The sequence below is a fragment of the Tupaia chinensis genome, unplaced genomic scaffold (genome assembly GCF_000334495.1).
Source record: "Tupaia chinensis unplaced genomic scaffold, TupChi_1.0 Scaffold000322_1, whole genome shotgun sequence".
Taxonomy (NCBI): domain Eukaryota; kingdom Metazoa; phylum Chordata; class Mammalia; order Scandentia; family Tupaiidae; genus Tupaia; species Tupaia belangeri.
This window is the reverse complement of record NW_006159816.1, coordinates 1,279,996-1,304,005: the sequence shown is the minus strand read 5'-3', so window position 1 is coordinate 1,304,005 and position 24,010 is coordinate 1,279,996. Positions and strand designations below refer to the sequence as shown.

At 38.5% G+C, this 24,010-nt stretch overlaps 1 protein-coding gene across 1 annotated transcript in view; it reads right to left on the bottom strand.

Moving 5' to 3' along the window:
* Positions 1–24,010, bottom strand: part of CERKL (CERK like autophagy regulator) — a 157,444-nt gene that overhangs the window by 30,608 nt on the left and 102,826 nt on the right. The window contains exons 3-4 of the mRNA XM_027773106.1: positions 13,174–13,305; positions 4,902–4,965 (exon numbers count right to left, since the gene is read on the bottom strand). Coding sequence (XP_027628907.1) covers positions 4,902–4,965; positions 13,174–13,305 — 196 coding nt within the window. The remainder of the gene's footprint in view (positions 1–4,901; positions 4,966–13,173; positions 13,306–24,010) is intronic.

Sequence of the window (24,010 nt, the reverse complement as noted above, 5' to 3'; positions counted from 1 at the left end):
CAGTTACAGGACTGTGCTATGTTGGCAGAGACAGTAGAGATGGCCTTTCTGTGAGCATGCTCTGTCATAAGAACCTTTAAAATTTTGTCATAACATATTCTGTGTTAGCCCTTTTGAAAGTAATACAAATAATGATCATTTAAAAAATAAAGTAACATTTAGTGAACAATTGCTATGTAAGCCAGGCACTCTTCTCAGTACTGTCCTGGTATTAACTCACTTAATTTAAGTTAATACTTAATTCGGTTTACAGACTGGGAAGCCACACATAGGAAGATTAAGGCACCTTCCCAAGGTTGTACCACCAGAAGTGATAGAACAGAGATTGGAAGAAAGACAATTTGCCCTTAGAGACTACACTCCTATTTGATACATCATACTTCTTTTCTGTATATAAAAATAGTCTATGGAAATTATGTTTTGAAAAGAAGTTTACCTATAGAAGCAATATGAAATTGAATGAGTTGGAAAGAAATATATTTACTTGTGTGGACAATTACAAAATCGTAAGATCACATCCAGGTATAGTTACTCAAATGAGGAAATAAGCATTTTTTTAAGTTTTGTATCTAATTTATGTCATGGTGGGTGGCAGGGCACTCCCAACAGGCTCTTTACAAACACAGGACCTATTCATGTGGGTCCACCATCATTCATAGAAATTCCGTTACCACAGAGCCACAGTCTGGTTTTGGAATATGCCTGACACTAGCCATCAGAAGTGTCTGGATAATACAAGAGAAAGCAAAAAAATTAAGAACAGACTTTTTAATAATAATATAAATTGATCAAACTTAAAAATTACTCTAAGGACCAGCAGATGGCGTAATGGGTACATCACTAGACTCCCACATAGTCAACCATGGTTCAAGACCCAGACCAAGTGGCTTAAAGCTCATGCCAGGTGTGTGTGCCTGCATGCCCAAATTCCTGACAGGAGAACAGAGGAGAAGGGATTGTGACATGACCATCCCCGTTGGGAGTGATTTCTCATTTTCTGTCTCTGTTTCTCTCTCTGCTGAGCGCACACCTTACAGCAAAAATCTCTCAAGGAAGAAAAGTTACTCTAAAAAAAAATCCTTTACATATCATAAATCTTGAGTTTTCTTGTTTGTTTAGCTTTGTCATAGGGTGCATGCTTTCACTGGAGAAAGAGAAAGTGAGAAATCACCCCCTGTGGGGATGGCTACTACAATTCCTTCTCCTCCATTCTCCTCTCAGTATTTTGGGAATGCATGCATACACACCTGACATGTTTTTCAAGCCACCTGGTCCAGGATTTAGACTGTAAAGTAGGCCATGTGCGATCCAGCCTCCTCAACTAATAACCACCAGCTGACCCTCTTATTTCTCTTTTTAAAAACTGATAAGAGTGGGGAACCAGCAGTTAGCGTATGGCTATGTCGCTGGACTCCCACGTAGTCGTCTGCAGTTTGCATCCCGGACCCGGTGGTTTAAAGCTCATGCCGGGCGCGTGTGCGTGCGTGCCCAAGATCCCGAGAGGAGAATGAAGGAGAAGGGATTGTGGCGTGACCATCCTCCCTGGGGGGTGATTTCTCGCTTTCTGTCTCTATGTCTCTCTCTGTCTGTTTGCGAGCACAAGTGCCCTATAGCGAAAAATCTCTCCAAAAAAAAAAAAAGAAAAGAAAAAAAGACTGATAAGAGTGTATTTAAAATGTGTGTCTTTATATTTGTCTATCAACAAATATTATCTTTGAAATATTGCCTATATTATTGGGCTTTTAATTCAGAGTTTTTCTTTTTGGGAAAGTATATATATAGATGCATAAATACATGTTTATATACAAATATACATATTTTTAACCACACTAAGTAATGTATATATCGTGGTCAGATAAAACATTAATGTTAGCCAAATCATGTCTATATTATTGTGAGTCTCACTAATGAGGAAATAAACAAAAGAAAAATTATCATTCAAAAACCTTTTTAAAACTGTGAAACAAATAGCAAAGAATTAATACATTTATGATTTCATGAAAGCTACAGATTTGTTTAACTGCATTTACACTTACAAATGCAACTGTTACTGCCTCAAGTATATGCAGCTGAGATTTTTTTCTTCACTTTTACAAAACTTCCTATTCATGCCCAGTATAAATAGGGGGCAATATGGAATCTGAAGCTTCTACAAATTTTAGCTGTGGATCTGAGAGTGTTTGCTAGAACAAGCTGGAGTGAAGCACCAGCTGCCATGAGAACTGACACAGTTTCTGTTGGCTTTAGAAATATGTCACAATGTGTCTTTATAGGAACATATGTAACTCATTTTTTTAAAAATCCCCAAACACATTATTTACCAAATTATTTTGCTTTACTGAAACGTTCACAGAATCTCTTTCGGATCTTAACGTCTTTGGTCTGTATCTAAAAACAATGATTAGGTAATTTTCTATGTCTTCTATCAACAATTCTACTAGAGTCAGGCAGAAATATTTCAAGCTGAAGTTCTCACAGGAATGTGAGCCTCTCTCACAATCTCATAGCCTACCCTTAAATATTTTCTATAAATTTTTGAAAAAGAGTTCCTATATCCACAGGTACACAGATAGTGAACTCAACAACAGAACATTCCATTGTCAAGCAATTTTACTTGTTAGAGAATTATTCTTGTGAAAAGCCTACAGGAACTGTTTCCATCATTCTCCTCATAGACATCGCTCTATGTAAGTCTAAGTACAGTCACCCCTCCGACCAGTGATTTTGGTTTTCTGTTTCAGTTATCCTTAGGTAACTGTAATCCAATAATATTAAACAGAAGATTTCAGAAATAAACAATTCATACTTTTTAAATGCTACATCACGATGTCTATGTCATTCCTCTCGTTTTATCTTATCATGTAGCATCTCACATCACAAGTGAATATAGGACAATAAGATATTCCGAGGGGGAGGAGAGAAAGGGAGGGAGAATGGAAGGGAGGCAGAGGGAGACAGAGAGAAAGCAAGAATTCATTCATATAACTTTTATTACAGTATATTGTTATCATCAGTTTTATTACTTATTGTTGTTAATCTCTTCAGTGCCTACTTTATCACTTAAACTGTATCACAAACATTACGTATAGGAAAAAACACAGTATACATAGGGTTCATTACTATCTGCCGTTTCAAGCATCCATGGGGTCTTGGAACATACCCCTGTGGATAAGGGAGTACTACTGTTTAGTGACTTAAAATGATCATTTCCTTAAGATCATTATCCCAACCACTGTATCAACTTTTACTGGGAAAACGGTGTACATGAAGCATAAATAGATTTTGTGCTTAGACTTAAGTCACCATTCCCAAGATACCTTGTTAGGGATAGGCAAATATTCCAGAATCCAAAAAAGTGTGAAAGTCATAGCACTTTTCGTCCCAAGCATTTTGAATAAGGTATATTCAATCTGGAAGACATTCAACAGAAAATTCATGATGCTGATGGGCAAGGACAGGTTTAGTATCTGTGGTATCTGTTTTTCTCATTATTTATTGTTAAATAATCAAGGTTTGAAGGAAGGACTCATTTGCAATGCAGCTACCCAATGAGTTCTGGTTTGAAGTCTGCACTATCTTAAAGCAGATAGTGGGCATGGTTTTTCCAACTACTTTTCTTAACTTGTTTATGTTTGCAAGATAATTTCCTAAATGCATTCTATTAATTATTTTGTTTACCTCTAGGTATATAGCTTTGAAGTAAATCTCCTACCTTCTACTCTTGATTCTCAATACTTACATAATATTGTCATTTACATTTACTCTCCTTAATTAAACTTCTTTTTGAAATGTCATGTTTTACTTCTCAAACTTTCTTTCTCACCAGTTATTGTTATCTTCTCATCAAAAAATATTAAGCATTTCTGTAAAACAACCCTGCCAACGGCCCACTTTCATTGCATCACTCCATGCTAACACTATCTCAGTGTTCTTTTTAAATCAGATTTTCACTTTGGTAAAAGTGCAGACCCTTTCCTGACCTTGTAAGTTCTTTATTGCCCCCTGCCTATAATCTTGTGACACAAATAATTCCCATGCTTTCTATCTTCTTAGACTCACAAATATCTACCCTTGCAAAAAGTTGTTCTTAAAGGAAAGAAGTTTAAGCCTTACACACCAATCCAGCACTTTAGCGAACTGATTTACCTAATTTTTAAAATGGCTAGTAAATTTATGTCACTTGCTCTCTTACTAATGTTTGCACAGCAGTGAATCATCTCTGCATGTTCCAGAAATATATCATAAACAATAGTTTACAAAAGCTGGTATAAATAATGCACATGATTGGTACTCAGGAGAGGGGCTGGCAGGTGGTGTGGCAGGTAAGGGTGCTGAATTCCCATCTGGCTGACCACAGTTCAAGTCCCTGACCTAGTAGCTTGCTTTCTCTCTCTCTCTCTCTCTCTTTCTCTCCTTCTCTCTCCTTCTCTAATCAAAATCGAATCAAATCAATAAATAAAAAATTCTTTTTAAAAAAATTTGCAAAAGAGGTTCAAAGTATAGTTATGCCACATATGATCAATGTAATATTATCTATCAAAGCTGTTCTACATACTCACATAGTAAAAGCCAAAAATCAAGAATTACAGATTGCAATGTGTGCACATTAGGTAAGCATAGGGGAGCACACTGTGATATCCCAGTACTTATCACTAGATTCCTCCTTCTGCTTTGTATGCCAGATCCTGAGAGGTGGATAACCATGTCATATTATCATTAATTTTATATCTGTATAACACATTAAAATATTTACATATATAAATATATTTCTATATATTTAAATGTAATTACATACATTACAAATATTTTTAAATTATAGGTCCCAAATATGTAGCCAAAGACTAACAAGACATCTAATAATATAAGCTACGTGACATGAATGGATTAATAAAATAACCTACCCATCAAATCCCTGGAGTTCACATTCTTTAAGCAGTGACAGAGCATGCCCCTCGTATTCCGTTACTATTTAAAAAACACACACACAAAAGTGAAAGTTTTAAACAACAATGTACTCTTTTTAACATGGTTTGGCAAAATAATAAGATAAACATATGGTCAGGTCATAAAACAATATTTATTCTTGCGTATTTATATTTTAATCATGAAAAGAGGATTAAGTGTTAGTTGCTTGATATGTTTTATGGTTTTATGTAAACGAGGGTCATATATTTCTTCTAACTCTCTAAGTCATTAGGGGATATCCTATACATATTAGTTAGAAAACGTGTCTTGGTGCCTGTCTGTTTAGTGTTTCCTAAATAAGTCATATTGCCTTTAAATCAAAAGCTTAGGAGCAGCAGTATTTTGAAAATAAGGCATATTAGCTGGCATCGAACAGTCAATGTTAAATCACTTTGGCAACCTTACATGAATAAATTAGTTGAAAGGTTAGCATAAGATTTACATACCAGAAGAATGTGTATCCAGAACTGCTAGACTAAAAAGAGGAGGAGTTGGATGTGAAAACGCGAAGTAAAGCCAACACCCTGGTAAGAGATCCAAACCTGAGGAGGAGGGTGGCGCACGGGCCCACCAGAGCCCAGATCCTCTGAGAAAATGAATCTGTCATTCCGTATTGCTGTCTCCACAGTCACTGATGCCCTATGCAGTATTGTAAATGCCAGGGAAGACAGGATAAACGGGCACACTGCAGATGGCACCAAGCATCACAACCACATTTAGCATTTTCTAGGGCAGCTTTGCCAGAAGAGACAGGCCAGCTGCAACCACCCATCAAAGATTTCTGCTGACTGACATGACATTGCAGATGGATTTTTTGTGTAAGAATGTGCATCATTATATGCAAGATTACATTAATCTTTCATGCCTGTCTGTCCCTGGTGCCAGCATGGTTCAAGCTTTTCCTACCATGTTTTTAGATATTGTTAACAATTATTAGTCTTGGTGTCTAAAAGAATCATTCTGTATCCAGCAGTATAACATTATAATTCTGCCATCGCTTATTCAAAGTGCCACCACATGCACAGAAATAAATCTCTCTATATTAAACTCTAACAGAAGAAAGTTATAATAAAGCTACATATAAAATGATAACATTACTACGGTTTGAAGGTTATGCTTTCACAAAAGGTATATGCTGATCATTATTAACCACAGCAAGTAGCTGTAACCTTAAAATGCAAGATAGTAAAATATCTTATATACACACAGTAAAAATAATATTTAAAATACTTTCTTCATAATCAGCAAGTTATCAAGAAATATCTATGTCGAGAATCAGTTTATTAAGTTTTACCTTTATCCTAAATCATACTGGGTGAAGTTTTTCAAATTCAATACAAAATTAGCTCGAAGTTATGTTATGACTGAGTGCTATTTTTATTTAGAAAAATGTTTTAAATGGTCTATTTTTTTCTTCGAGCTTTTGGGAAAATTTTGATTATACACTAAATCAAACTGTCCGAGTAGTCATTTTGGAAGTGGAATTGTAAAAGTTAAATCATTGATCTGAAACAGAGAGTCAAGAATGAAGAAATCCAACTACCTTCATCTACATATAAAATATGTTAACAGAACAAATTAAATTAAAAAGTCTTTGGCTTCAGGAAGTTTCCGTCTAGAGAAAGGTAATATACACTAACTAAGATGAATGTATAATAATTTGTAGTAATTAGTGATTATAAATAGGGCAAAAAGATCAAGAATAAGCTGGGCCTCTGAATAGACACAGTAGAAATCAGATGAGATGTGGTTGGGACACAAGGAAACATTTCTTGGTCTAGTGATAAAATTCAGTTATGGGATAGGATATTAAAATGTCATTTTCTTTCGTGTCTACAGGTAGTTCAAGCTAAGTAAGCTTAAAACAGAATCTATCATATTTACTTTCAAATATACAAATATTGTTCTCTTTGTGTTTCAGTTTACCCTCTCCAAGACTAGAAAATGACTCCTTACTAGATCATCCTTTTTTTCTATTCTCCAGAATCATTCTAAGGGCAAGATCAGTTGGTTCTTTCTGCTTTTGCTTCTTTTTTTTTTCTTTTTTTGAGAGAGATTTTTTTGTTACAGGGTATGTGTGCTCACTGGAGAGACAGAGAGAGATGGAGAGGCAGAAAGCAAGAAATCACCACACCAAAATCCTTTCTCCTCCTTCATTCTTTTGGGATTTGGGGCATGCACGCACATGCACCCAGGGTGTGAGTTTTAAGCCATCAGGTCCAGAACTCAAACCGTGGTCAACCAAGTGAGAGTCCAGTGATGCAACCATTACTCCATCTGCTGGTCCCATTTTTACATTTTAATTTGCCAGGTGGCTCATGTGCTTGTGGAGGCAGGGGTGGGGGAGGAGGGAAGAAAGAGAGAAAGCTCCCCCTATAGAGAATGGCCATGCTGAAATTCCTTCTTCTTCATTTTTCCTTCCTTTTGGGATTATGGGCATACACGAGTGCACGTGTACCTGCATGTTTTTAAAGTTGCCAGGTCAGGAACTGTGCAATTGACCATGTAGGATCCAGCTCACATAACTGCCAGGACATGGGCTGGCCTGGTTGTGTCTCTTAATGATGCTGCAGCATCCCACCATTCCTCACAGCTAATATACAAGATATTAGTCACTACCATCTTTCATGTGAATACTGCAACAACCTCTTCACTATTCTCCCTCCAACTTCTCTTCATTGTAGCCACAAAGATCTTTTCAAACACATATTTAATCATATCACTTTTTTGTATGAGCGCCATTACAGACTCTTCACTGTCCACAGGAATAAAGGCTCAAATCCTAACTCACTTCTGAGTTTAGGAACAGTATTGGTCATATACATCCACAATTATGTAAGGGGTAACAAAATAATCTTTCATCCCTCATTCTCTCTCTCTCTAGATGGATACTATGCATGAACATTTATGATACATATTTTTATTAAAATGCAGGTAAAATCGGATGCTCTGGGTACTAGCATCTTCTGTGACATAATTTTATCAGAGTGCCTCACTTTGTTGGGTGAGAGTAGGATTAGCAAGAAGCATTTCCAAGAAGGGGAAGACTTCAAGTAGTCATAAAGAGTTAAAGAACATAAGAAACAATACAATGAGACTTTGTAAAATGGTCAAAAGTTAGAGGCAGAGTCTAGCCCCCATTTTCTTGACAATTCTGCTCATGAGGCAAAATTGTCTAGTGACTAGCACTCCTCTGGGCTCTGAACTAGCAGAGATCAAGGCTGAATTCATAGAAACATCTTCAACCATGATCATAACCATAATAAAATCTAGCAGCTTTGTTAGTACAAAGAGGGACTGAAAGAGTTGGATGTGCCTAACACAAGAGATCAAGAGCAGCATGTCTGACTTAAAATTTCTCAGTGACTCACATACTAGATGAGATATAATTATTTTGTATTACCAGAAAAGATGACATTACCTCTGGCAGATAAAAACTAAAAGGAGGTAAGTGTCGGTTCACTAGTTCTCTGTTGTATAATGTATGCCAAGCACCAAAGGCATCTGGCCAAAAGGGCAGGTGGATTTATAGTCTATCCAGTGCTTTTGATTGACAAGCTATGTGACCCAGAGCTGAACTGGCCCAAGAAAGGGCATCTTAAGTCAGCACAGAGGACCTTTAATCATCTGTACAAAGGCACAGTAACTGTACTCAAGAGAAGAATGTAGAACAGTATTGTCCAGTAACAACATACTCTACCTCTAGTGTAGGTAGTTAGGATCCAACCATGAGAGCTGCTATATACCTGTGATCCACCACATGGGACATGCTGAACTCCATGACCTCTAGTGTTCTCTTCAGTCTGATTTCACTGCTGCCTAGACTTTTTGACTTTATCGTTCCATAAATGACTCTAAATCTCTCGTCAAACCCGGGAACCAGCAGTTAGCGTAATGGCTATGTCGCTGGACTCCCACGTAGTCGACCGCGGTTCATGTCCCGGACCCGGTGGCTTAAAACTCACGCCGGGCGCATGTGCGTGCGTGCCCAAGATCCCGAGAGGAGAATGGAGGAGAAGGGATTGCGGCGTGACCATCCCCCCTGGGGGGTGATTTCTCGCTTTCTGTCTCTATGTCTCTCTCTGTCTGTCTGGCGAGCGCACGCGCCCTACAGTGAAAATCTCTCAAAAAAAAAAAATCTCTCAACAAACCTCTCACATCTTTAATGGTACAATCTCTAAAACCTGCTTTGTTTGGGGAGCAAGAGAAACAAAGGGTATCATATGCCAATGTGTGCTTATCATCCAGGTTATTCTTTAGTTTATGTACAATAGGTTACTAGGAAAAATTGCTCAGGTCTTTCTGGGTCCTTCTGGAAGTTTTTCTGATAATACCATTAGATATGGTACTCTACAGTTGGTGGTAGCAGAGTGGGAATGCAATGTGAACTCAGATATGTTAAAAGATGCTGATCTATAGAAGTACTTTGTGTTTCAGCACAACCCCAAAATAAAAGGAGTAAGTATATTTTTACTAATGTGATGAGATCTATTTTTATAAAAAAATCAACAGAAAAATTACTTTTTAATCTATATATCTAGCTGTAATCTTTCTAATCATGCCTTATATTTATATAGCCCTATTTCACATTTATTATGTAATTTGTGTTCCATTTGAACTCATCAGTGCACACAAAGATACATTAGAATAATGGCCACAGACAAGTCAGTGGTGTGGTGGTTAAGGCATCTGGATCCCACATAATGGACTGTATAGTTCAAGTCTCAGACCTGGTAGCTTGAAAAATATGCTGGGCCTGTGTGCATGCATGCCCAAAATCCTGAGAGGAGAATTTTAGAAAAGAAGGGATTGCAGCATGGTCATCCCCCTTGAGGGGGGACACGTGGTAGGAGGCTGCTTTCTTATTTTTTCTCTCACTCTAGTGAACACTCATGCCCTATAGCAATCAAAAATTTTTTTAAAAAAAAAGGTCACACTGATCATGCAAAAGATATGTCCTTTACCCTTTTATCTAGCATATTTTTTCTTTCAAATAAAGTGTGGACTGAATTATATAACATATTTTTTTAAACTGACAGCATTGCTATTTCCATAGCACTTTATAAAATAAAATGTAGTTTCAAATATATTATCGTATTTGAACGACAAAACAGCACTGTAAAGTAAGCAGAAAGACCAACTTTTCAACTACCTACATGCTTATTCAGTCCTTCACACAAAATAGAAAACACTTTAAAATATTTAGCAACATACATACTAAAATGGTTTTATAGCAAAGGATGCAATTTTATCATTTTGTCTGTAGGAGGAGTGTAGGCAGCTAATAAGTAGACATTCTGCATAAATATGTAAGTAAATTGTTTTATATCGTATTTTAACTTTGTTTTATAATAAACTAATACAAGTCAATAATATTTACAAATTTAGGATAAAACCCTGGATCATAATATTTTTCTTTCCAATATAATTGTTTTAAGAAGGAACACACATTACTATTGTGTCCTCTGCCTCAGTTCAGGCTTCCTATCTATACCAGTTTCCTATTCTCTAATCTCACTCTTGTTGTTTCTAATCCTCTTTCTTCTGGTGATATCATCTTTGCCAAACCAGATTCCAACACTGTGACAAGAAAAAATTTACACTAACTGTAGATCAGTACATAACAAAAAAACTGCAGAGTGGAACATAAAGACCCACCCATAACCTGGACTCAAACTTCCTATAGTATACATTGGTGAGAGCCTTCGAGAGACCATTTTGTCCTTTCTTTGCCCTAACAGAATCTAGATTCAGTTCAGGCATATATGCAGCTTTCTGGAAAAGGAGGTTTACCTTCAACCCCTGGGAAGGGTTTTGATGATTAAGTGAATGATTAGTCTAAGCTGGGCACAGCCACCATATTAGCACAGTAAAACTGAGGAAGCGGGGAAGAAAGAAGGAAATTTTAATTTTAATCTGTCTAGAGGATTAAAGCATGTTGCGTTTCTCTTTAAATATATACCCCTCTCCTCATTACATTAGATATGAATGTGAAAAGATCTAATTCACTGGCAGCTATTTTACGATAAATCTGAACTAGGCCCATGGCATAGTGGTTAAGAGAATCAAATCTCATAAGGCCAACTGCACGATTCAAATTCTGGCTCTGGGGCCTTGAAAAACATGTTGGACATATCCCGAATTCCAACAGGATGGAGAAATAGAAGAGAAGGGACTGCATGTGACTATGCTCCATTAGGGGGTGCTTTATCCTCTCCCTCTGGCAAACACATTAGGCCTCTGGCAAAAAAAAAGAAAAAAAAATGTAAGATAAAATCAAAACTGTGAAAGGGATTAGCTCCATGGTACAGCAGTAATGTTCTGCTCAAAAAAGAAGCTGGATCTCACCTGAACCATGATTTGAATCCCTGGTCCAAGTCCATGTAAAATCACACTGGACACATGTGCAAGTGCCCAAGATCCAATGGGTTGGAGGACTAGAGGAAGGTCCAAGAAGGACTGGAGGAAGCTGCTGCCCCACCCCCTGCCTTCTCTTTCACACTCTCCCATGTGTACAAGCATGTGCTCTCATGAATAAAACAAAAGAATTTTAATTGAGGAAGATAGAACAGTTATGGAACAAATTCCCCATGTATTTTGAGTCTGCTGTGCATACATACAGATTCCACTTGTACAGATCCATTAGCCTATCTTCCTTCTACCACTTTTTATTTTTTGCCTTTTAAAAACTGCCTAGTTCAAATGTTTTTGTTGGGGCTTCTGATCAAAATTAATATCACCCTTGAGACAATACAGTCCTTTAACGTATATTCCAATTGTATTATTTAGTTTCAAATATCTGTTAGAATCTCTAGTAACCTAAAGATCACTCAAGAGCAGGCAAATCGTTCCATCTTGCGTTCTGCAGTGTTTAACACAGAGCAATCATCCAACAAGAGCTGCTCCAGCTGAATGATTTATAGTAAGATCCACATCAAGCTGTTTTATAGTATTTGCATATTAATCAATGAAACAAAATAATGTTATTGTGTTTGCCACAATTTTATTCAAGTACTTGTCTCATCTTAGTATAGATCTCAAACATTTCCTCCAGCCAATTTAAAAAGTCTTCAATAGAAAGAAGTGATAGATTTGAATTTTCTCTGTTTTGGAAGTCACTTCTAAATAAGCCAAAAGCGACAAACAACCTTATTTTAATTCAGAAATGTCTCTTTATTTTGAATGATTATTTCTTTTGAACCTTGGAGCAGATGCCTTTTGTGGGGCCTGGCTTTCCCACAAAGTTTGCCCTTTGTGAAGAACTTCCTTCTTTCTCAGTCCATCGGGTTATGACGTCAGGGCTGTAATGTCCTTATTTACATTGTGAGACCCATCTCCCTTGGTTACGGCGCAGCCTAGCCGGACCACTCTGAATCCCTTTCCGAGAACTCACACTTTGAAACTACAAGGTTCCAGTTGCACTTGGCCTTGTCTCCTGAGTAGGTTTATTACACAATATTCTTCATTAGTTAAAATGATTGCAGATTTACATTCTATTCATGAAGCTACATAGAAGTAAAACTAGGAAAGTGGTGATCCTCTAAAGCAGCAACCCTCCTTTCTCAATTCTGCCAAAGGAAAAATGAGTGTCTCAAAGAAACAGAGAAATTTGGTCGAAAAGTCTGAAAGAACACTACTAAGTCCTTTGTATTAATTTTACCATGAACAAAGTTCCATTTTGCTTGGCATAAACCTAAGCGCATTTATTACTTTAGACAATGAATTCAAGCTCCCAGCTCCTCGCATTTCATCTACAACCAGCAGTTAAGTGCTTAGTTTTGACCTAACCAGCAGGGGTCAGAGTCAGAACAAAAACAACCTAATGAAGGATGCCACAGAAAGACATCAACTAGACAAGTGAGCAAAAATCAGTTGCTTGCGAAATGACAGAAAAGAATGTATAACTAGCAAACACCTCGGTGACGCTATCAAAAAGTGCACAGCTTCTTTAAAAATCACATCTATCAGTTGTTAAAGTCTGAAAAAGATCTATAGACAGAATATCTTTAATAAAACTAGCACAATAAAAAAAATCAATTAAAATAATTATAATCCTGGAGCTGGCTGCAATTGATACAAAAACACATTTTTAAAAGCTTTTTCTATTATTAGTAGCTTCCTACATTTAGATTAAGAACAAAAATCAGGTATTCTTGCTTCCAATATGCATTTCTTTAATCATAAAACTATATTCTGAAAACAACTTACTTGTTACATCAGTTTTAATTCCTGCAAGCTTCAACAGAGGTTCAACCTTCTCATAATAGACCTGAGTAGCTTCTTTTTTGTGACTTTGTGGATTAAGGAGTATTTTTAAGGACTTTGGTCTATTTGAAAAACCTAAGATAAAAACCAAAACAGAGTTAAAAATTCTATGTCAATGTATTTTTTCTTTTACATGACACACAAGTCTGTTAGAATGTTATAGACATGTTTAAACAGCATTTGCTTTTCTTATTTGAAATTCTTATTAGAATATTCCTGAGTATGACATTATTTTAAAACCCTTTACACTTCCCTACCAGTACAATAAGTGTACCCCTCTTCAAATAAGCCATGAGTTACAACAAAGCATTTAATTCATGAAAGAAAATGGAAAGGAAAGCAACTTTGTACATGGTAGGCAATGCTAATGTGTATTTACCAAATCACAAATAATATATCAAATGTTCCTTTAGCATTTGTTTCTGGAAAAAGGCAATGGCCTGTAACAAATAGAAGGGTCCATTTCCTCTCCTTAGATAAATATGCTCATTATTGGAATTGGGCACCACAGTGACCCCAGGGCTACCAACGCCTGACCTCCTGATGAGCCCAGGGCAGAATAGAGTGAGCAGGGAAGGGCCAGTGCCAGCACCCCGAGCATTGCATGCTGGTAGCTAAAAAGGGAGTTTAGGTCAGAGTTCAAGCCTGAAAAGGGGCCAGGGGAGAAAAAACTCTTCTGGGAATTGGGAAAGCAACGCCTCTCAGCGGGGATTCGATGATAGTGCTGCCTCACAGTTGGGGTTGAGATTTGATACTACAATTTTCTGGGCTTGCAAGATGCTTATCACTTAGAACCCAGTTGGAGCAGGTGCAAAGCAAATTTTCTGTTGTTAGGAAGGGGCAGGAGGGACAGAGGAACCAAAAGAAGCTGACAACCGTTTCTTTTATGGTAAGCTGCTCTCAGAGGCCCTCATTTCAAGGTTAAAAAAGCAGTTACTAACATCTGTTTTTACTAAAACCATTACTGAAGACAAGTGAAAAATATCCACTACCTCAAAGTCAGTGTTTCATACACCAAGCAGGAACACTACTTCATTTCTCATCATACCTAAGACAATAAAATATTTCAACAGCACATATTGTTTTAGGTTTATTTTTCTCGTGAGTGAGAGGGACAAGAAGAGAGAGAATAAACTCCCTAGAGAGTGTTAACACCACGCTCCACCCCACCTTCAGCCAGCCCTGGGTTATGGATGTGCGCAATGCCCAGAATACTCAGCGTGTGTCGAATGGGAACCAGAACCCTTCCGTGTGGGTCAGCCTTACAGCTTCATGATGTACCACTGTGCCACCGCCTGGCCTGTTAGATACATTTTTTTATTTTAAGGAATCTAAGAGGAAGAGGAATAGATAAGGCCATACTGAGCTCCTAAACATCCCTCATAAAACTGTGGGAACCAGCAGTTAGCGTAATAGCTATGTCGTTGCATTCCCACATAGTCGACCACAGTTCGCGTCCCGGACCCGGTGACTTAAAACTCACGCCGGGCGCATGTGCGTGCGTGCCCAAGATCCCTAGAGGAGAATGGAGGAGAAGGGATTGCAGCGTGACCATCTCCCCTGGGGGGTGATTTCTCACTTTCTGTTTCTATGTCTCTCTCTGTCTGTCTGGCGAGTGCACGCGCCCTATAGCGAAAAAAAAAATCCCTCATAAAACTATGTCAGGTCTCTATTTTGGTGAGAAGATGCTGCCTCCCAAACACCCAGGCTAAAAGCCTCAAAATGATGCTCAATGCCTTTCTTTTTTAGCTCCTATGTGTAAATGAGCTCCCAGATTTACAAGATGGTAACCACTTGCTTCCATGCCTTCTCCCCTCTCTGGCAATCATCCTCTGACTCTGGGGCGACTGCACCGCACCCTAATTGTCTTTTTTTTTTTTTTTTTAAGAAGCTTTTGCCTTAGGGCCCATGTGCTCACCAAAGAGAGAGATAGAAACAGTAATAGGGAAAGTGAGAAATTATCCCCCAGGGGAGATGGCCATGGTGCAATCCCTCCTCCTCTACTCTCCTCCCAGGATCTTGGGCAGGTACGCCGACACATCCAGAGTGAGTTTCAAGCCACCAGGTCTGGGACTCAAACCACAGATGGCCATGGGAGAGTCCAGCAACGTAACCACTACGGCATCTGCTGGCCCCCTAATTGTCTTCTCTTCCACCACTCCTCTGGCATGGCACCTCTAATCAGGACTGCTCAATTCAAAAGCTGCCATGGCTCATCGCTGCCTGTGAATCCAGTCCAACTTCAAACACCTTCAAAGGATATTCAGAACCCTCCCCCTCTCAATCTGGAGTACTGGGAAGACAGGCAAAGTAATTAAGGTACAGCTCATACTTTGGAAGAGGAAGAAATACCTATAAATACAAACAGCACAGGACAGTGAGGCACAAAGCACAAAGGTTACGTATGAGAGGAGAGAGGCTAATTCTTACTGGGGATCTGGAAAAAGCTTCAGGAAGAAAGGAGTTCTTGAGCGGGGCTTTTGGGTTATGGTGCTTCCTCAGCCTAAGATTCCCTCCTTTGTTTCCCTCATCCGACCGTTCAGCAAAACAGCAACGGTGTGGTAAAGGAGGGAATTCTAGCATTGAGATCTTCCTGAGCAAATGCGTGAAGCTAAGTACAGAGGGTTTTTATGTTCCGTTTCAGCTCCTCATGGTGTAGACCTCCATATGACTGCCAAGTACCCAGTCTGCCAGGCCTAACTTCGTTCAAGTGGTTCTCCCTGTTCTCCATCCCTTCCTTATTTTTGTCAAAATTCAAGTACTTTTTCAAAGCCCACCTCAAATACCACTTCCTCTCTGAAGCCTTTCCAGAGCACCAACAGAATTCACCTCTCTAGCTTCTCTGTTCCTGCTTTACCACATACCTCAATTACAATTTTTATATCATTTATACAAGAAAAGATTCTAATGGGAGACCCAGCATATTGACATTTCCACTGGCCCACTCTGGGAAAATACAAAATAAAGTAAGAACAGTAACATATTGTACTATATTGAGTTTTAAAATTTTTTCCAGAGGATGTATGTACTCACCAGAAAGAGAAGGGGGTAGGGAGGAGTGAAAAAGCAACCCCTCCCCCATGGGAAATGGTCATGTAATTCCTTACCTTCCATCTCTACCTCCTCTCAGAATTCTGGACATGCACAACCGCGCGCATGCACACACACACACACACACACACACACACACACCATGTTTCTCAAGCCACTGGGCCCGGAACTCCAACCACTCAGTCAGCTGTGTGGGATCCAGCTGCTGTAACCACCATGGGTTGACCCTACATTGAATTTTTTAAATATTCAACTCCATGAGCAAAACGAACATGAAACAAACAAATACATAAAGGATGAGGGAAAATACCGTCCTATTGTAAAACGATAAATATAGGAGAAACTATAGAGTAAAAAATGTACTCCTTTTGCCATCATAATGATAACTGACTCAGGCAAGATTCAGTGATGGACGTTTGGTGAGAGTCGGTTGGGAACAAAATACTTACATATTCTTAATCTCTGTATCTCCTCATTACTCTAACCACAAAGAATAACACCATGTAAAGGAGACTGAAGAGATGACAAACACAACGTGTGATTATGGATAGGGCGAAAAATGCTATAAAGGACAGTGTTGCTTCCTTTTAACCAGGAAGGTGTAAGCAGGTAAATCTAGGACTTACTTTGATCAAAACATGACAGGAACAAGAAACTTAGTCTAAGCAGCAGGGGATAGAAGTCAAATCAAATATTCAGATAAATTAAACTTACTTTGCCTGGTAACTTTTTTTTTTTTTTTTGAGAGCTTTTTTTCTATAGGGCACATGTGCTCACCAGAGAGACAGAAAGAACCCTCTACCCCCACCCCAGGGAGATGGCCACACTGCAATCCCTTCTCCTCCGTTCTCTTCTTGGAATCTGGGGCATGCATACACAAGCACTGGCATGAGTTTTAAGTAGAGAACTCGAACCATGGTCAACTATGTGGGAGCTCAGTGATGTAACCATTATGCTGGCCCCTTACCTGGTAAATTTATTGAATTATTCTGCTTCATTTATCAAGCATGGGGAGTCCCAGGAAGGCCGGTGTTATCATAACAAACAATTATTATTTTCCCCTCATCTATACTCTTTCACTAATGAATAACTGCATGCCTGCTGGATGCCACACTGAGTTTTAGAAAATGAGACTCTATCCGTAAATTTAGAAATCCTCTGTCCTATGTGCCATTTTAATCACAGAAAACAAATAGAATTTACAGTCAAAGGAAATAGGCTCTAAAGATAACAATGAGGCTTGTAGTAGAAGAGAGAAGGCAAATGTGGAAGTGACTTCTTAGCCCAGGAAGGAAGGGAAGATCATCTAGAGCCTTGTAGGCATTTACAAAGACTTTGGCTTCCGCTGAGTAAGAGAAACATTGTGAATTTCGACCAATGTAGTAATAAATATGGAGGTGGCAAGGGATCACACAGGCTGCTGTATGGAAAGCAGACGGTGGGAGGGCTGACAAACTTAACAGTTGCAGTATGCTGGATGAGAAGCAATTATACTTGGACTGGAATAGCACCAGTGAAAGTGGTAAGAGAAGTTATATTCTAGATATATTGTGAAGGTGGAGATAATAGGATTTGTAGACTCTGGATGTAACGTGCAAAAGAAAAGATTAAAGAGGTATTCAAATATGAGTCTGGATAAGAAGAAAACGAAGATGGATAAGAACTAAAGGCAAGTAAGAACTAAATGTCATAGAATTGATGAATTGTGGTCTCACAGGGGTTGAGGAATTTTTAGGAGATGGCAGAGTAGATCAGGTAAGCAAGGAAGTCAGAAAGCAACGGGTAGAGGGTCGGATGCTTAAAATCGATACCAAGAGAGTTACTGGTAATGACAATATCAGGATCTGATAAATTGGCATATTCATCAGAACACCTGAAGGGCTTCTTAGAACACAACTCTGAGCTCCAGCCCAAGTTTTGGGCTCAGTAGTCTGGGATGGGATCTAGAATTCATCTGTATAACACACGCTTACAGATGATGCTGATGGTGTGCTTCAGAGACACTTTGGAAACTACTGCCTTAGGAGTATGATTATGGAAGGAGTATGATTATGAAGTGAAGGATAGATCATGATGCTTGAAAGAGAGGAGACTAAAAACTGAGAAGATATCTACAAAAATATATAATTATGACAGGAGTAGTGTCAGAGTGTGAAGTGAATAGGAGCTTAAGTCTTCAGGGAATAAAGAGAATGACACAGTAGCCTAAACAGCACTGTGACAAGTTCCATTAACTAGAGGTGTCTGATGGATTGAGTCCCTTGCTGAAGATTTTTAAAAGAGAAAGGAGAGAAAATGGTCTTAAATAGCAGTGAGATAGAAAAAAAGACATCCACAGCATCTCCCAGATGAGTGGTGTAAATGAACGACAGAGAAAACACCTGCCATTGGAGAGGACTGTAGCAGCAGCCGCTAGCCCCTGAAGACCTGGGCCTCTCTACTAAAGCAAGTAAGGAAGGGGAATGTTTGATAAAGCTGTTGAAAATCTAGGAGATTTTACTAATGATGGACCATTCATTCCAGAGGACAGTATAAAATGATGTCTGGAGTTGAGGAAAGTGGGGTATGACATCAGGTTAGGGGAAATGCAGAGCCTTAGAGCGACGGGTGTGGGTTATAAAGGGCCTTATTCATTGGCATGGTATAAAAGAGATACGAATTGTTTGTACAGTTAGAGTTGGAGGGTAGAAAAGAAGAGAATGTGAGGAGGTCTTGTTCCTAGCACACACAGCTCTAAGAACTTGTCTTTCTTCTGACCAGTGTCAAAACTAGGGGAGGAGGAGTTTCTGAGAGCTGAAGGAACTCTAAAACACATTTCTCCTTGAATCTTGGCAGTGCTAGAATCTGAACCCAGGTCTGTCTCTGGCCTCCAGCTACACTCCTCCTCAAATGACCTGAGTGCAACCTTCACGTATTTGAGAGCCATATACTCAGTCGTTTCTGACTGTTTTTAGTTTGCATAGGGTGCATGCACTCAGGAGGGACCCAGCAAGAGAAAAAGTAAGAAAGCCTGAGAGAGGCTAGCCACACTGCAATCCCTTCTCCTCCATATTCCTCTCAGGATTCTGGGCTTACACGCACACATGGGTTTTTTAAGCCCCTGGGTCTGAGACTTAAGCCATGCTGTTGGCCATTTGAATCCAGACACCTTCACTACCCACGAGCTGGCCCCTTAATCGTTTTCAGAAGAGGTTAAAACAAACAAATGGTACAGAATTCAAAATCTCCTTATTCAACCTGTTCCCTGATACCTAGCTTTCCTCATAGAAGGTGACCACTCATAATCACTTTGAGAATCCTTCTAAAAATATTCTATGCATATACAGAAATGTATGCATTCTTTTGTAGTTTTTCACAAATATAACAGTATCCTTACACAATATTCTGTATTTTTTTTTCTTTTTACTATTGGAGACCCTTTTAAAAATTCATGGAGAATAAATAATATGAAAAAATATGCATGGATTTTTTGAAAATGTGCATGAAAATAAATACTATGCACTTTAATTCCATTTTCTACAAACTATTTGAAGTCCCATAGAATATTTTTAAAGATAATTTCATATCACTACATAGAATACCACTTCACTCTACTTAAAATTGCCTAATAGTCTTCCATAGGAATGACCCAATGTTTAATTAACTAGATTTCTGGGGATAGATATTTAGATTGTTTCCAAGCTTTCTTTACTTCAAATAGCACTGCAAGAATGCCATTTTGCTTTTGTATGATGCAAAATGGACAGAGCGCAGGACAAATTTCTAGAAGTAGAATCATTGGATCAAAGGTTATCCACTTCGGGTTTCATCGTACATTGTTAAATCACTTGCCATAGAAACAATTTAAAGTTGTTACCAAATCAGGAGATGCTTGGATGAATGTCTCACAGCCACAGGAGAATGATGGTGGTGAAGTCACACCTAACCCAGGAGGAATTTAAAGAGAAGCCAGAAAAGCCCAAAGACCACAGGGACATAGGCCCTCTGCGGCTGAGGTTCTTGACCACCAATAATGACTGTCACCACCAAAGAGGTGTATTTTCCTGTGGAAGTACTCTGCCTGGTGAGCTGCAACTCACTTGGATGAAAGCAACACTGAAAGAATTGTCTAGTTTAGTCAAAACAATCTACCCAGAAGCTAAAAAGAAGGGCATAACTTGGATTTCGCAGTTGTTTTTAAGGATTGCTAAAGACCCAGCTGTCAAGTTTAGAACATGGGCAGCACTGTGCTTGGCAGAAATGGCACTGATGATTCTATGACCCTGCAGTAGCAGGGCATTACATGCACATAGCAATTAACCCTCCACATGAGGCACCTTTTTCAGAGTACAAGAGACCACAGTAAATTTTATTTACTATTTCTTGAGTTTATTTTCAGTCAGCTATGTGAAATTCACAAACCCTTTTTCCTTCCCTGATATTGCCATTAAGCCTTTAAGTTCTAAACAAATTATAACCCATATATTTAGAAGTAAGATTCAGATGTGCTATGGGGTAAATAGTAACAGGAAGTTTGTATGTTTCAAGTCTCTCTGCAAAATATAAAGAAAATTGTTCTTGGCATTCTGTGTAAGGCCGTATGACTGTATTGTAAATAACACAAGCAATCCACGTGAGTATTAAAGTTAATGGAGGTCTGGGAACAGGGCTTCTCTTACATTGGGGCTTTTACTAAATAATGGAGGAAGATATTAAGCCCCAAAGAGACAGAATAAGAAAGCCATGGGATTGAATGAAATTAAACACGAATTTTTGGTAGATGATCATAAGCAGCTAGAAAAAGGGCCTGTGAAAGGCCCGCCATAGCCCAGTGGTTGAGCGCAATGCATAGAAAACTGAATCACGTGTGGCCCACTGTTGCTTGAATTCCAACCCAGTAGCTCGAAAAACATGTGGGCCCCAAATCCCGACAGGTTGAAGAATCAAAGAAATAATTTCATAGTGAGCATGCCTTGTTGGGGTTCTCTGTCTCTCTCTCTCCATCTCTTTCTCTCCTGTCAGCACACATGCCCTCTAACATTGAAAAGAAACAAAAAGGGGACCACCAGTTAACATAATGGGTATGTCGCTGGACTCCCATGTAATCGACCATGGTTCGAGTCCCGGACCTGGTGGCTTAAACTCATACCAGGAGCGTGTACGTGTGTGCTCAAGATCCCTAGAGGAGAATGGAGGACAAGGGATTGCAGCATGGCCATCCCCCCTGGGGGGTGCTTTCTCGCTTTCTGTCTCTCTGTCTCTCTCTGTCTTTCTGGGGAGAACACCTGCCCTATGGCAAAAACCTCTCCAATAAAAAAAAAAAAAAAAAAAAAAAAAAAGGAAAGAAACAGAAAGGACCTGTGTGAATGACAGCATGACAGCTGGGGCATTCTGGGGTTGTACGAGCTGAGGCACATTGAATCTATGAAGACTGGTAGGTTAGAGAAAAGGAAAATAGGTGTTACAATGAGAGATTTTTATGTTTCAACAAGGGGGGAAAGAGCATTTTAAAGGCAGGAACCAGTACAGATGAGACAAGGCTTAGAACTTCACAGTAAGAAGTGGAAAAGTCTACCTTGAAAATATAAAATGGAGGAAGGAATGAAAGAGGACTCTTAAGACCAAGGGAGAAGAGGCAGGGATAAGGGCTGGTTGAATAAACAGGAAATATTTATGCATCCTGTTACATGCTGGGGACTGGTGTGTGTCTGATTTGAGAGGCAGTATGCTTAGCATAGTGATTAAGACCAGTAAGGCGAAACATCTAAATCCCGACTGCACCATTGGCTTTGCAACCTTAGACAAGTTACTTGAATCAATTTTTTCTAAAAATCGAAAATAGACATAACAGCCCATAGGATTGTAAAGATTAAATATATATTTTTTAAAAAGTTCAGAATACTGCTTCACATATAAATAATAAATACTAATTATTAGCCATCAACTGGAGCTGAAGTCAAAATAGGATCTTTATATCACATGGAACTACTATATTCTCATTTTGAAGTTTATAAACAGTAAGGCAGTAGGTAGTAAGCTTAATTACCTTTAGTCTATTACAGTGGAAAATTTAAAACTTATATTAAAATGGAAAAAGTAGGCACTAGCAGTGATTATCTAAGTAAGATGTCACCGGTTTCATCTTATAGAGACAAAAGCTGCCACTTATAATCCAAGGCTTCTGCAGAGTCGGCATCCCTGTTGAAAGTATGTCAGCAGTAGCAGAGGCTGTCTGGAACACATTGGATCTAGTGCCTCTTCTATGCTGTAGTCTACCCCAAACCTTTAGACTGTTTACTCATTCAACCTAGATAAGTACGGCTTCCATGTGGTAGAAACTTCACTTACACCTAATTATTTGACTACCCATGATTACCTTCCTCCTGTGAGAAGGGAAAAAGCAAATCAACCAACAAAAACTCACTACTGGGACCAGCAGGTAGCATAGTGGTTAAGTAGCTTGAGTTCTACAGGGCTGACCACAGTTCGAGTTCCTGACTCAGTGACTTGAAACTCATTCAGGGCATATGAGCATGTTCAAAATTCCAAAGAAAAATGGAGTCGAAGGGATTGTGGCATGGCCAATCCCCCTGGGGGATGATTTCTCACTTTCTGTGTCTCTCTCTCTTTCTCTCTCTCATGTGTGCATGCAAGCACATGTGCTCTATTGCAAAAATCTCTTTTAAAAAATAAAAACAAAAACAAAACAAAAAACACTGATTTCTGCAGATCAAGAATGTGGGTACTAAATAAAGGGTCTCATTAAGCCAATATTTCATATGGCGTGAACTCTTATAAAGACTGTCTTCTCATTCTAAGTTATTCTCCTACTAGTTGAAAATAAAATTATTTGGCATCCTTTGCTGGGACCTAACATGAATTTTTTCCCTTAAAAATTTCAGTTGTTGGGTCCAGCAGTTGGTGTAATGGTTAAGGTGCTGGTTTCCCACCTGACTGACCACGGTTCAAGTCCCAAATCTTGTGGCTTGCTTTCTCACTTTTTCCTCTCTCTTTCTCTTTCTGATGAGCAGGTGTGATCTATAGCCAATTTTAAAAATGATAATAATTAATAAAATTAAGTAAATAATTATTTTTTAAATTTTAAATTATCTACCAGAAGTATACTTAAGGAATATCTAGTGAACTTATTATTAAATATAATATCTAAGGATTATAAGACTTGGGCTTAGCCCTTGTTACTCTGGCTTTGACAAGTAAGCACAGCTTTGAATAATAACTGAGCTGTTTCCTCAAATGCAATATAGAAATAAATGATCATCATAACTGCTTGCTCAGTGCTCTAGTATCTGCCCTAATAGTCTTCCTTGCTGATGGGTATTTTATCATTGAAATTTTCCTTTTGGAATAAGTGAATAACAGTACATAGCATTGCCTATCTTTTTTTTTGTTTTGTTTTGTTTTTTGTAGCTTTCACGTAAAACTGAGGCTGCTATATATACTCATACTTTAGTGTTTGACTCAGGTAATGTTTCAGATACCAATTCTGCGTATGTGTATGCATATGAAAAGGAGAAAGAGCTATTAATTGTAGTCTAGGTTAAAATTCTCTGAATTTTAAACTCTGTTATACTTACAAAGCTAAACTCTGGGAAATAAAAGTGGATGCTTAAATACAAATAAGCGGTTTTAAGTCCTAGGTTTTAACAACCATGTGACTTTGGATTACTCATCTAACTTTTTACAGGTTTCTTTACTGTACTATGGGGATAAATAGCACTTTCTGCATAAC